Source organism: Rattus norvegicus, chromosome 16, assembly GCF_021556685.1.
Source record: "Rattus norvegicus strain SHRSP/BbbUtx chromosome 16, alternate assembly SHRSP_T2T, whole genome shotgun sequence".
Classification (NCBI taxonomy): Eukaryota; Metazoa; Chordata; class Mammalia; order Rodentia; family Muridae; genus Rattus; species Rattus norvegicus.
Window position 1 is genome coordinate 52,856,656 of NC_141549.1, and position 15,053 is coordinate 52,871,708.

The 15,053-nt window shown below is 42.2% G+C and overlaps 2 protein-coding genes across 2 annotated transcripts in view; both read left to right on the forward strand.

The window, feature by feature from the left end:
- Nucleotides 1–15,053, forward strand: part of Erich1 (glutamate-rich 1) — a gene marked incomplete at its 5' end in the record, with an annotated part of 52,793,804 nt that overhangs the window by 21,986,096 nt on the left and 30,792,655 nt on the right.
- The window catches only part of Trappc11 (trafficking protein particle complex subunit 11), a 45,864-nt gene that overhangs the window by 21,661 nt on the left and 9,150 nt on the right, over nt 1–15,053 (forward strand). For both annotated transcript variants that reach the window (NM_001169115.1, XM_087587866.1), the window contains exons 18-27: nt 265–395; nt 1,657–1,812; nt 3,562–3,749; nt 3,854–4,002; nt 5,879–6,000; nt 6,465–6,584; nt 8,161–8,226; nt 8,328–8,484; nt 11,248–11,359; nt 13,903–13,994. In NM_001169115.1, the coding sequence (NP_001162586.1) occupies nt 265–395; nt 1,657–1,812; nt 3,562–3,749; nt 3,854–4,002; nt 5,879–6,000; nt 6,465–6,584; nt 8,161–8,226; nt 8,328–8,484; nt 11,248–11,359; nt 13,903–13,994 (1,293 nt within the window). The remainder of the gene's footprint in view (nt 1–264; nt 396–1,656; nt 1,813–3,561; nt 3,750–3,853; nt 4,003–5,878; nt 6,001–6,464; nt 6,585–8,160; nt 8,227–8,327; nt 8,485–11,247; nt 11,360–13,902; nt 13,995–15,053) is intronic.

Genomic DNA, 15,053 nt, shown 5'->3' on the forward strand with positions numbered 1-15,053 from the left:
TTCTAGGACAGCCAGGTCTACATAGAGAAACACTGTCTCAAAACAAACTTACAAACAGCACCCCCACTCTAATGTTTTTGAAGCTACTTTGTTTAGCCTATGTTTTCACAAAGAGTTCTGTTTGCATTTGCTGGGCAGTGGCCCTCCATGAGGACACTAAGTAGGCAGTGAGAGTAGATGAGCTGCTTCTGCAAGATGGCTCCAGGCTGTGTGTGCTTTCATGCTTGGTGCTGCCTGACTTAGCCCCTCTTGTTTGATTTCCAGTGCAGTGCAAAGCCAAGTTCCATGCTCCCAGTTTTCACGTGGATGTTCCTGTCCAGTTTGATGTTTATCTGAAGGCCGACTGCCCACACCCCATTAGGTTTTCCAAGCTCTGTGTCAGCTTTAATAATCAGGTAGTAAACCCACTAGTCTGTCCACTGTGTGCGTCACTGTAGCTCTCAGTAATCTGCAAAGTGAGTTTGTGAATTTCATGTCTTACTATCTGATTTTGTCTAGACTTAATTAAGAATGAATGTATTTGTATTTCCAAAGTCTACAATTCAAATATGCCTTTTTACTCTTATTTTTTTCATTTCCAGCTTAAGTAAGCCAAGCATGCTATTCTTAGTTTTTATAATGTGTATCTTGAATTCCAAATAAGATATATTCAGTGTTAAGTTAGCCTAATTTTTAAAATCATTTGCTTCATTTGTTTTATTATTGTTAGTTTTCATTTTAGAACTAGTATATGTTTGGTTTTGAAATACTGGAATGGAGTGGACAGACTTGATGTGAACAGTGAACCTGGGCCCCTGCAGTCCCGCCCTGCTGGAGGCAGGGTTTCTCTGCTAACTTCCTAAACAGTCTAGTGTTTTCTATGGACACACAAGCAACATTTCATTCTTTAGGCATATGAACATTTTAAAGTGTGATATACCAAAGCCAAGGGCTGGAGTCTGTTCTCTCTCACCTGTGTGCTCAATAATTATCTTCTGATCACCTAGAAAGTGTATTAAGCCTTTAACTAGCACATGTATTGAAAGTTACAATATTCTCATGGTGAATGTAAAGAAATATTGTGTATCGACCCCATTACACACATTACACACACACACACAAAGTAATAATAAAAAGTAAATGTTTTAAAAAAGGAAAGAGTGATCAGTGGTAGTCTCCAGTGCAGCAACGAACATATACTGTTTCTCCTTCAGAATTGGTAATTCAAATCTTCCAAAAATCAGGCATACTAAATGCTTTTTTTCTTTGTGTCAGCAGTAAGTACATGAACTTGGCATCAAAATAATTTTTATATAAAAACCACTTTATAGTGTATTAATAGTATTTGTGCTAGAGCAGTGGTTCTCACCCTTTAATGCTGTGACCCTTTAATACAGATCCTCATGTTATGGGACCCTAACCATAAAATTATTTCATTGCTACTTCATAACTGTAATTTGCTACTGTTATGAATTTTAATGTGAATATCTGGTATACTGGCTATCTGGTATACAACCCCACAACCCCCATGAAGGGTATTTGATTCCCAAAGGGGTCACAGTCTACCCGTTGAGGTCCCTGGGCTAGAGCTGAATGTGCTTTGAATCGCTTAGTGCTCAGTGTTAGCAGAGAGCCAGTGTCCGATGTTGCAAATGATAATGCTGCTCCCTCTCTAAGGGTTACAACCAGTTCTGTGTATTGGAGGAAGCATCAAAGGCAAGTGAAGTCTTAGAAAATCTGACTCAAGGAAAGATGTGCTTAGTTCCTGGCAAAACAAGAAAATTGTTATTTAAATTTGTTGCCAAAACTGAAGATGTGGGAAAGAAAATAGAGGTGAGTTATAAAATTTGCTTTAAAATAATTTGAATGGCAAATGTAGTATGTTTATGCTGAAAATGTAAATACTGCATTCATAGTCATTTGGTAGGCTTCCTTCCAGATGCTCTTTGTTGATATGTTTGTACTGTAAAATGATTTAGTTAAAGATTGGGCCCTGTGGGTGTGGATGTGGATGGAGGTTAGTGGTAGAATCAATGCTTGCTGGCATGCTCAAGGTCCCCAGCATGAAGGAAGACAAGGGAATTTGCTGGACATCATACTCGGTTCCTGGCTTTTTTCCCACCAATATAAGTAGACATTATTTGCTCTGAGTATGTAAGACCAATCTCATTTTTTTAATGAGTAAATTATCAGTTAAGAAGTTTTCGATGATTTCTATTACATAATACATCAAATATATATAATATGGCCTCGTTTTGACTTTATCTCTTTGGCGTTCAAGCATTGCTGTTTGCATATATTTAAAGAAAGTGAGGATAAGTTAATATCTTAGCAGGTTGATACAGTATAACACTTGAGAAGCCCTTTGGAGCTGTGTGGTGAGAAGAGTCTTTCACGGCATGTGCACTCTGGAGCCAACTGCACCTCTTCAATTATAGTCTAGCTTATGAGGTCCTGGGCATTCCGTCAGTCAGCTGTAAGATCTGTAAGATCATGTAAGATTCATGGACTTGCCAGTCCTTTCATTGCTGACAGTGTTTACAGTGTAGTAAGCACTCACCAAGTGCTTGGTGTCCGTGACTTAAAGAGAATGGGTCAGACCTTGGGACCACTGTTAAAAATGTATGCACATAAGCACATAAGGTTATACTACTTACACTTGCATGGCCACCTCTGTAAAGTAAAGGGATTCCTTATGGAGTAATATCTAACACTTAGGCTCTTCCAGGTAAAAGTCCTTCATGAAATCTACCTAGAAGTTTACTGCTCCAGTCGGCAGCATGACCTGAGAGAGATGGATTCAAGTTTCAAGCAATAGCCAGCTTTATCCAGAGCAGCAGGCAATTTTTATCCTGAGGCTAAGAAGGGTCACCTGAATAAAGTTGTCATGAATTCAAGCTGCATATGACTTTCCAGAGAGGCATAAACAATAACAATAGCCAGTTGTGATGAGTAATCTGTTCGCTACACCTGGGAGGGGGCACAAAAGCATAATCAGGAACAGCCCTATGTTTTCAAGGAAACTGAGGTCATGAGACTTGGTTTCTTGGGTTTTTTTCCCCAGTGCTCAGAATTCCTCTTCCACAATTCCTCTTCCACAATTCCATTCTTGGACTGTGTTCCTACACTTAGAGCTGTATTTTATTTTTTACTTAGTATCTGAGGAAACTATCATATTAATAATCTGATGTTGGGTCCTTTTGTGAGCGGATTTATCTGAAAGTAATATTCAGTTAATAAAACGTTTCGTTACAAGCATAACAGAAATATTTGTGGGATTAGACACTAGTTTGTAAGTTAATCAGTAGTACTTCTTATTTCCTTCAGTGTCCACCAAAAAGCACCTGTTCTGCCAAGGGCTATGCCAGTGCAGCATCATGTACACGTGCAGGCTCTTGGAAGTTGAGGGTGTGAGCAGTGTCTGGCCAGGGTGAGCGTCTGACAGCAGGCGTTCTGTCTTTCTCATCCTGTGGTGACAAGGTGAATGTTAGGTGTGATCGTCCTCACTGCAGATAGGTTGTTGACAGGGGACGACGACAAGCACATATGTGATGGCGGTTCTGGTGTACCTTCTTTTTTCAGATCACCTCTGTGGATCTGTTTCTGGGCAGCGAGTCAGGCAGGTGTGTGGTTTTGAGCTGGCAAGGAGGAGGAGGGGATGCTGCTTCCTCCCAGGAAGCCCTGCAGGCTGCAAGGTCTTTCAAGAGGCGGCCAAAGCTTCCGGACGATGAGGTTCACTGGGACAGCATCATAGTCCAGGCAAGCACAATGTAAGTGAGCTGTGAAAGCGCTGAAGGTTGTCTTACTTCCTCCAGAGGGTTGCTTCCCTTACTTTATCTCTTAAAGTTGCTCACTGAGCTCTTTCTTCTCAAAGGATCATTTCCAGAGTTCCAAACATTTCTGTACATCTGCGACATGAGCCTCCTGCTCTAATGAATGAGATGTATTGTTTGGTTGTAACTGTTCAATCCCAGGAAAAGTCCCAAATCAGGGACGTGAAGCTCACTGCTGGCCTAAAGCCAGGTAAGCATTCACTTTGTAAGTTCATAAGCATTGTAAGTTGGCTCGGTATCCATGTATTATGTTGGTTGAAAAGGCACTGTGGTTTTTTTGCACTGTTGAAATTTGCCATTTAATATGGTTATATTAAACATGGTTTTAACATGGATTTCTCACTTTTGATAATTACTGTTTAATTTATATTTTACATTACACTATGAAAGTTGTGTTACATAAAAAGCAGGTTTGACTCTTGCTCTTGTCTTCTTCCTCCCTGCTCTGTCCCCTTGACCCTTCCCCCTCTCTCCATGTACTCATACTGGCCTCCACTCCTCTCCTCTCCTCTCCTCTCCTCTCCTCTCCTCTCCTCTCCTCTCCTCTCCTCTCCTCTCCTCTCCTCTCTTCTCTCTCTTTCTGTCTTTCTGTCTCTTTCTCTGTCTCTGTCTCTGTCTCTCTCTCTCTCTCTCTCTCTCTGCCTGTCTCTCTCTCTCTCTCAGTCTCTATCTCTACCTCTACTACTCTCTCAATTCCCTTCTCCATGTCCTGAATAAACTCTATTCTATACTACACTGTCATGTGGCTGGTCCTCTGAGGAATTAAAAAAAAAAAAAGAAAGAAAGAAAAAAAAAGCAGGTTTGAATGATTTTCTTTGAAAGACTTTTTGGTTGTATAAATGTTGTATAAATTTGGCTGTGGACTGCATGTACCATAGCATGTGTGGATGTGTGGGGAGGTCAGAGGACAGCTGTGGGGGTTGATTATCTCCTTCCATCATGTGTGTCAGGTCATTAGGCTAGGCAGCAAGTGCTTGTACCTGTTGACCCATTGAGTGGTTTTCTCATACAAGTTAAAAACGTGGGATAAAGCACTGGAGATAGCTCCCAACAGCAACAGCACATCTGGCCTGTGTACACAGACAGAGACACACACAGACACAGACACACACACGCACACACACACACACACACACACACACACAGTGCTGGTGGTTCGAGAGCTTGTGGAAAGGAAACCAGGCACCTGAAATGGGTGGAGCTCCTGGTGTGCAGCCCTCAGAAGCTGACCATGGGAGAGCAGTCTTCAAAGCTGATGTCTGCAGACCTTAAACCCAGGGGAGCAGATGGGCGTGGCCAGCGGGGACTGAGGACAGGGCTTGGTCTGTAGTTCTGCCACAGCGGGGGCCATCACTGGCAATGACCTGTGTGAGAAGTTGCCAGAGAACTATTCCATAGTGACCGGCTTTTAAGTCAAGTGGGAAGGTGCAGAAGCACCCTCAATAGATCCTCAGTGAGCTGACTGAGAAGAAAACATCCATCGTTCTGAACTGTCGCTCTTACGCTGTACAACAGCAAGCTTTTTTCTGGTCAGATGGTGAAGCGAGGACGATCAGTCGGACGGACTGTACAGACACCAGGCTGTGAGCAGTGCCATGGTGGAGAAGCAGTTCCAAAGCACTTTGCAGAGGCAGATTTGCAACAACAAAGCTCATGGTCACTGCTGCCCACCACTCCATTGATCCAGTGCATCTTTCTGTGTCTACCACTATACAGCATTCTGTAGGGAAACACTTCCACAGGCAGCAGGGTGCAAATGCTTGCCGGGACTTTGTTCAGTCCTAAGCCCAGATATTTACACTGTGGGAATAAAACTTCTTTTTCATTTGCAAAAATATATTGATTATAATAGTTCCAACTTGGATCCATAAAGATGTTTTTGAACCCAGTTACAGTGAATTAAAATGCAGTCTGAAACCACAGTTCCCTTCACACCAACATAGGAACAAGGTAAACAGCATCACGTCAGTGATAGGATATTTATTGTAAAGATGGTGTACGGAGTGTTCTTCATAGAGTATCCATTACTATAACATCCTAAAACACTGCTCTATCAACCTTCCCAGGGCAGGATGCCAACCTGACTCAGAAGACCCATGTGACACTTCACGGAGCAGAGCTGTGTGATGAGTCCTACCCAGCCTTACTCACCGACATTCCTGTAGGAGACTTAAACCCAGGGGAGCAGGTGGGCGTGGCCAGCGGGGACTGAGGACAGCACTTGGTCTGTAGTTGTGCCACAGCGGGGCCATCACTGGCAATGTGACTGACCCATCCAGCATCTCCTAGCATTTGACAGACTTAGGTTTGCCCTGTGTGGGGGATTTAGAACAAGTGACCTTCCAGCACTGCTTGTGTTGCTGGTGAAATCCCTGGTGTCTGTAACCACACTGATTTTCTCCATCAACTTCTGTTTCCAGATCACATAAAAGCTTGTGGGGGGTGGAAGGAGAGTGAGAAGGCCGGGGATTATGTCATGGAGGTCAGCTAGGGTTCTGGGTGGCTGGTGGCCGAGCTTTCCTTAGTCACATGGGTTGCACTGCAATAGCCTCTATAAAGTATCTAAGCAGACATCTCTAACGGGAACGTTGTCTTAGAATAGCTGGAGGAAGTCTCTGTAACATTGCATTTTCAATACTTACTGTGTTGCAGCTGGAGAAAACAGTGTATGTTCGCTGTGGAACAGTGGGTTCCAGAATGTTCCTTGTGTATGTTTCTTACCTGATCAATACAACTGTTGAAGGAAAAGGAATTATGTGCAAGTGTCACAAGGTATTTTTTTTTCATGACTACTTTTCATGTATGAACCACTTCCATTTTGTTACTTTAATATTATTTTGGTCTTCGCAGTAATATCTTATAGGTTGTCCTCTTGGCCCAACAGAAGCAAAAGCTCAGGAATCGAGGATGATAGTGTGGTTTTTAGAGAAGTTTTGTTCCATGGGCCATTTATAAGTCATTGGGAGACAACCAGTTGAAAGGGTAACTTAGCAGATAGGCTGCCAAACCCATAAAGTTAGAAAGTATGGACTTTATGGAAACCATCTTTTCTTTTCTTTTCTTTTCTTTTCTTTTCTTTTCTTTTCTTTTCTTTTCTTTTCTTTTCTTTTCTTTTCTTTTCTTTCTTTCTTTCTTTCCTTCTTTCTTTCTTTCTTTCTTTCTTTCTTTCTTTCTTTCTTTCTTTCTTTTTTTTTTCAAGACAGGATCTCTCTCTCTAGCTCAGGCTGTTCTGCAGCTCACTGTGTAGACCAGGGTGGCTCAAGCACACAGAGATCTGCCTGCCTGCCTGCCTTCCAGAATGCTGGTTATAAAGGCATATACCACTGTGTCTGGCTTACATTACTTTATTTAATCTTCATCACCTTGGAGTGTTACAAAACTGAGACCTAGAATGTAGGCTTATGTGTGTGATTTTCCTAAATCACATCATCATGGCCATAGTCATGCAGATGACAAACATCTGTCTGATATTACAGCCTGACTTCTGTTCGCATTTGTTATTTTGCACACGCACTTGGGCACATACACATACATGTGCACGCCACAGTGCATATGTGAAAGTTGGGGAACAGTTGTGGGAGTTGGTTCTCTCCTTGCACTGTGTGGTTTCCAGAAATTGATCCCAGGTTATCAGATATAGAAGCAAGCTCCTTTATTCTTTGACCCATTTCACTGGTCCAAAATAATCTAAAAAGGTTTCTCATCAATGTGTTGGGTTATTTCTTTTAAAAGGAAGAATGACCCATGGCCTCTCAGCCATTTAGAGGCGAGATGCGGCATGTTGGTTAGGGTAGTGTAGAGTTTGTCTTGTGACTTACACTCTAGGCCTCCGTCTTAGAGAGTCAGTTATAATAGACGGGATGCTATGAGCATTACACTGTGTGTGCATGGCAGTTGTGGTAGTGTCTGTTACGGGACTGTGTGATTAGCTCAGCCACCTTGAGTCAAGGTGAGGTAAGAAAAATCACATGAGGGGAGGGTGCAGATGCTGGGCGTGGCCCCATTGGGACATTAGGCAAATCATTCCGTCTTCTTAACATCTGGCTCTCCTCTGTAGAGTGATGGTGATGCTTGTCTTGCCTGCTCCACCAGACCCTGAGATACATAGTGCAGAAGAAAGCCCCTTGCTGTCGATGGCTAGGGCTAGGCAGTCAGATGAGTTACTAGGGAGAGCAGGTTGTTAGGAAGACTTCTACAAATGATATCAGGAAAAGACCCTTGCTTCCTGTGTGTAACCTGGGATTCTTTGTCTATCAATTCTAGATTATGCCTTATCTGCTTTTTAACTTTAAGACTTCCTGTTAGGAGATTAGAAAAGCCATTGTGTGCTCCTTGTGCTTTCTTACAGGATGAAACAGTGACAATAGAAACTGTCTTTCCATTTGATGTCGCAGTCAGATTTGTTTCCACAAAGGTATGTTCTGTAATGGGTGCCAGGAATCATGACAGTTTGAGTGATGAAAAGAAACAAATTAGTATAATTGCTGACCAGCCTCTTATGTTCCTTGGTGGCAGTTTGAGCACCTGGAAAGAGTCTATGCAGATATCCCCTTTTTGTTGATGACGGATATTTTAAGTGCCTCACCTTGGGCCCTCACAATCGTGTCCAGTGAGCTACAGCTTGCTCCGTCTATGGCTGCAATGGATCATCTGGAGTCCCAAATAGACAAAGGTGACGCTTGACATCATTCTCGCATACTGGGCAGACATGTATGTGCGTGCGTGCGTGCATGCGTGTGCGTGTCAGTTAGCAGTATAATAGTTGATTTTTGCAAAATAAAGGAATTTGAGACTTAGACCTTTAGAGTTAAGATAGGATTAGCATTTATAATGTGCATGAGTATATTATATTTTAAAAGACCAGATATGGGTTTTGTTTAGTTCTTCTGTTTTGAGAGAGGGTCTCATGTAGCCAAAGCCAGTCCAGAACATGGTAGCTCAGGGTGTCCTTAACCTCCTGACCCTCCTTCCTTTACCTTTTGAGTGCTGTAATTACAGACGTGTGTCACCATAAAAAATCAGCATAAAGGTCAGATTCTTTTTTCTTTTTTACTTTAAGGAAGTAACATTTTGAGAAATATACCTGAAAGCAAAATAGGATTTTCATTTTTGAAATTTTAAGTTTTGTTTATTTATTTGAAATTAATGTTTGCTGTTGTTTATAATTAGAACTAGCACAAGGTATTTATTAAATAGACAACAGATCTGCTAACTCGCCCAGCTAAAGCAGTTCAGAGAGCAGGTTCAAACCTAGGTGACACCATTCCTGTTCAGTGTACTTTCATAAACGGTTAGAAGTTATAAAGCCAATGTGAATGTTAAACCAAGCAAAAGTATACTCAAGTAGGCACTAAAGTTAAGTGTTGTGAGAAAAACAAAACCGGCAATGGCTGGTTGCTTTGGTGCAGGTATTGGCCATTGCAAGCAAATCAACTCTGTGTGATGTTGGTCATTTCCAAGGTCGAGGCTTGGGCTTCCCTCTGTCTTTAAGTCTTCAGCTGCCATACAACTTTAGGCCACCATGTTACTGGTCCTGCTGGAGGGATCAGTGTGCAGGCAAAGGGAGAGACTGAATCCAGCTTCACATGCCCTTTCTCACTGCCATCCTGGCCCCCTCTCTAATGGCTGGCAGAAGTAGCTTTCTAACTGGACTGTTTCCCTTTTCCCTGGTGCCTGCGGCTAGAGTCTGATTCCTCTGAAACTATTCTGGTCCTGTCGTTCCGACTCCAACAGCCTTCTAGCACACTAGACTTTAGAGTCCGACTCTGGGACACTTGCAAGCGTACTTCACACCAGTCTCTCTGCTGTCCTGTGCTCTCTTCCCACTTCAGCGGAAGCTGACTTGCTGTTAGCAGACATTGCTCTGTGGAAATTCGAACAGGTTATCTATCACTTTTCCAAAACCCTCTCACATCTCTTTCCACGTTTCACCTTTGCTCCCTGTGACTCACGAGCTCAGGACCTCACTCCTCTTTACACCCAGGACACTCTGTACACACGTCTGTTGTGACAGCCCATCATCTGCCTCTACAAATGACTCCCTCAGTATACTATGCTCCTATAGACTCAGAGCCACAGCTTTTTCATCTTTATATTGCTGGCATCATGTAATGACCATATATTAAGTTGAGGACTAATTTCTAGTTGGAACCTCTGGTATTTCAGTGTTTTATTGCTGGTTTAACTGTGACCATGAAGTTAGCCTTATCTAAAAGTTCTGGAGGCTAGATATCCTAGAAACAATGCGTCTCAGATTCTAGGGAAGACTCAGGCTCCTGACCTCTCCCAACTCCAAGAGGCCACTTGCATTTTGCCTCCTGGCTCCTCCCTTATTCATAGTCTACAGTGTCACACTTCTGTCACAAACTCAACACATTGATATTTGTTAGCAGACATCATTAGCATTCTGCTTAACTCACACTTTAGGGAGAGCCTCGGTAGACTGTATTTTATAAAACATCTCCAAAGGTTTGAACTGATGCATTTCTAAAAAATCAGTAGGCTGCAATATTATTTGTTACTTTTTAAATTTGCTTGAAACAACTTAAGAACTCACCAGCCCTTTTCTTTCTCACTGGGGACTACTTGTCTACAACCAGTAACTGTTCACCTAGTACAGTTGTCTTTATTGGACAGGTATAAAAATGCTGACCCAATGTTTAGGAATGTTGTCATTTCATAGTTGGTCACAGATTGGCTAAAACTGTGTTAGCTAGAAGTTGGTATCCACTTGCATTTAAAGACTGACAGCGTGGCTGTGAAGTGTTGAAAGGTAGAGATTTGATTTAGATAGATGCTTATCATCAAGGAGTTTGCTAAAAAGTAGCCAGAGGAACTCTTCCTCTACAGAGATGAGTACAACTGGTCAATAGTGGAGCGATGGTGATTGATTTCTGTTTGCGTGAGTTCAATAGTGAATCAAAAAGAGTAATGGTGTCAATAGTATTGGAGTGACAGTTTTCCTTTATCCTTACCCCCAAAATATCTACCTACCGTCCTTCCTTCCTTCTTTCCTTCTTTCCTTCCTTCTTCTTTCTTGCTTTTTTGCCATGAAATAATTTGGAAAAGGGAAAATAATTACTGTATCATATTGTTTCTTCAAGCCGTCTATAGGACTTTGTTGTATATCTATAAATGTCCCATTGGTGGTGCTGCTGCTGATGTGTGAGTGTGCACGCACACATATGTACGTGTGTGAGTACACGCACCCATGTGCACATGCACACCAGAAGAGTGTGTCGGCTGCCCTGCTTCGGTTCTACTCACTGGCTTTTACTGTTTGGAATATTGATAGATTAGCCCAAAGTAATTCATGTAGCATTTCTGAGCCTTGGTTTCTACGTTTCTAAAAACAGTCAACTTTTAAGGGATTGTCTACTTGAGGTGAAACTCTCATAGATTAAATTATGGTGCAAGCTATAAGTCTTTCTTGCAGTTGTCTTACAGACAGGAGAGAGCGCTAGTGAGTGCTTCTGTCTTCGCTGCCCATCTGCTGGGAACCTTGAAGGTGGAGTGGCAACAGGACATTACATTATCTCCTGGAAGAGGTAAAAATTGCACAATGTCACACTCTCCCTCAATGTCTTCTTGTGATATCGGTACTGCTTGTCATTACCGTTTGTCACGCTGAAGTGCAGGGTGGAAGTGACGCCGGATGTGTGATTATCATGTTAAGTCACAGATGAGGAAGATAAAGCAAGCTCTGTCTGACACAACTTCTGACTGAATGCCAATAAAATTTAGTCAAACTACAGCTGAATATGGGGCCGTGAAGAGCCTCAGGTGGAATGCCCTCATGTAATCGGTAGGATCGTCTACAGGAAACCCAAGAGATTGCCAGGAAGATGATGGCTCAGCAGCCATCGTGCTTGCTGCCAAGGCTGACAGCCTGTGTCTGACCTCTAGAGTACACACGATGGGAAGACAACCTGCACACTCAGGCTGTGGCCACACGTCTTTATACATGTGTGCCTGTGTACACGCTTAAACATAGACACGTCTTTATACATGTGTGCCTGTGTACACGCTTAAACATAGACACGTCTTTATACATGTGTGCCTGTGTACACACTTAAACATAGACACGTCTTTATACAGGTATGCCTGTGTACACGCTTAAACATAGACACGTCTTTATACAGGTATGCCTGTGTATATGCTTAAACATAGACAAAGTAGATTTTTTAGGAAGAGAACCCAAGGGATTAAGGATTTAGGGGGTTTACTGGACATAATGCCAGTGTACAAAGCTTGGTTATGTTTCTGTTGCTTAGAAATAAGCTTTTCTGTGTCATTTGGATCTGGAAAGATAGTAGTTAAGAGCACTTGTTGCTCTTGCAAGAAGACCTGGGTTTAGTTCCCAGAAGCATATATTAGCTCATAATATTTATAACTAGGAGATCCAACATCCTCTTCTAAACTTCATGGGCGGACACCAAGCACACATGTGGTGCACATATATCCATTCAGACAAAATACTTATACACAAAAGATAAACAAGTCTAAAAATATTAAAATTAAAACTTCCAGTTCATTGAAAGAAATTACAGAGAATGGAAAGATAAAATGCAAAATGGGTGAAGATCTTTGTAGATCATTACCTCTGGGTGAACTTCACCTCTAAGATGTAAATGGGTTTAACATTTCATGGGTTTTAGTCAAATTTGAGGAAGAAATCCCAATAGGAATAGTTATAAGGGAGCTTTAAATGGCGTTTGTTTGTTTTGTTGGGAGGGTATGTGGCTGTCAGAGGACAACTTGCAGGAGTCAGTTCTGTTCTACATGTGGGCCATGAGTCTGAACTCAGACCATCAGGCTTGGTGAAATGCCCTTATCCACTGACTTAATCTTATTGTCCCACAAGGAAGTGTTTTATACATCATTTATAGTGAATAGGAAGAGTTTAATGTTAGGGAATGTCTGTCTCTAAAATGTTACAAATTGTCAGAGTTAACTGAAGTAGAAAAATATTTTAAACCTATAAAATCAATAACTGTGCAGAAGTATTAAAGTTACCTTTAAGCTTTGAAAGAAATGTTTAGTGGGTCTAATTCCCCTGTGTCACTGTTCTCGTGTTATAAATCAAATGCCAACAGGGCAGGAGCAGTCCCCAGAAACTATTTTCCACTGCTGGGGTGAGCCTATTGCCTACCTCATGCTTGGCTCCAGGCACTGGCAAAGCAGAACTGTATGCTATTGTCAAATCTGTGGTCTCATGACACCTCCACACTTGAGACTCCCTGGCAACACTGGAGAGGAGGGTCTATGAGTTATGCGTACCAGTGTCTTCACAGCAGACTGAAAGGTGAGATGATCTCACTAAGATTAAGCCTAAAATAAAGTTCAGCCTGCCATTTCACTCCTCCACTTGTAAATTTACCATGCTGATGCTTAGTTTATGTGTTACACAAGGTAAGCATCAACTGAAAGGCACTTAATGTCTGCTACTAGAGTTCTATAAGGCAGGCTTTACTGGCAGTCACTGAAGGGCCTGCCTCCTGCTGCCTTTGCTGTCTTGTAGGTCCCACAAGTCAGGGGCTCTACTCTCCATGCAGGGAGATCTTACAAGAGATTCACCAATGTAGCTCCTACCTAAGCTCTAACAAAGGAACACTGAGTAGTCCTGTTTTATTACTTTATCTCAGTAAATCTTACAGTACTGTACTTTGTACTGATAGTAAAATGTTTTAACTTTTTGTTTCTACTGTGTACTTGTGATGAGTTCTAACTATGCCCTTTGAAAGCCCACCTCAGCATCACCCTGAGAGAGGAGGGGTTTGTGTCTAGTGTAAATCTGCAGTATTTTTGCCTTGAAAAATCCTCTTCCCAGACATAGGATTGAGTGGAGTGCTTAAAGTCTTGACAGTCACAGCTTCTGCCTTAGCTCCCAGTGGTAACGCATAGCAGCCATAGGTTATAATATCTGCTCATTGAACATTCAAAACAACAGTTGGATTCAGAAAGCTCCTTCTGGACAAAACTGTTGGTGGAGTTTTGGAAAATGGATAATTTGTTTTTCTTTTGATGCTAGTTGTAAAACAGATTCCTATATTTGGTTAAGTGAATTTCAAAGCTGAACTTTTTGCCGTAGGTCCTCAGGCATGGAAAACATCCCCGCCATCAGCACCATCATCACACTGCCTCACGTGATTGTTGAAAACATCCCTCTCCATGTGAACGCAGGTAGCAGGATTCAGATGTGACCGATACTGGGCTTCATAGAATTTATAGTTTTGTAACAGTGTATTATGCAACATGCCTGACATCTATAAACTTCAAATGGTCCTACCCCGATTATTATCAGCCAAATCCTACATGTCATCTCATCTATAAATACTTCAGTATGAGGGGAAGCATAACTTTTTGTGAACCAATTGTTTCATTATGAGACTTAAAATTATCAGTGAATTCTGTGTAGGAGGGTGGTTGAGGCAGGATCTCACTATTTAGTCCTGGATAGCCTTGAACTTGCTAATAGGCCTCAAGCTCACATAGAGCCTCCTGCCTCTGCCTCACAAGTGCTGGGATAGAAGGTGTGTGCCCTTGTGCCCAGCCTAGCAGTAGATTCTTAAACATCATCAGATTCCAATGTTGAAACTTGGTTGGCTGGGGGTTTCTCAGCTTGTCTTAAGGTCTTTTCCACTGCAGCATGTGGATAAGTCGCATAGCCATCTAAGTCTCTAGGTGGGCTGCTGTCCTGCCCCCTCGTCCTCGATTCCTCACTGTTAGCCCCTAACGCTGTTCTCAGTGCTCCTGTCTGCACACCCACCTCCTCTCCTGCTTCCTTCCACCTGCCCTCCCCTCTTCCTGACTATTTATTGAAGAAACCAAGTCATTTGGCAGAATTTCTAACAGCTTGGATTTTACCGATTTTATGCTGTCATTTTTAACTTTTTTTATCCCTGTAAATTGACAGTCATCGGACTTTATCAGATTCAGGTTTAAATTTTTGTTAGGAATGCTTCACAGTTAATGTCCCCTTTAGTGGACACATAATCAGCCCCTCCTGTTTTTACATAGGCTCACACACAACCCTGGCTGATCTCAAATTAGGAAGCACACCACATCTGTCATAATTTCAACCTATCACCCACTGTTCCTGTCTCTGTCATTCTATCTCTGTCTCTGTCTGTCTGTCTGTCTCTCTTTGATCTTTTTAAGGTAGGGTGACATGTAGTTGAGGCTAGCCTCAGACTAATAAGTATAGCCAAGGCTGACCTTAAACTCCTACTGTTACTTCTA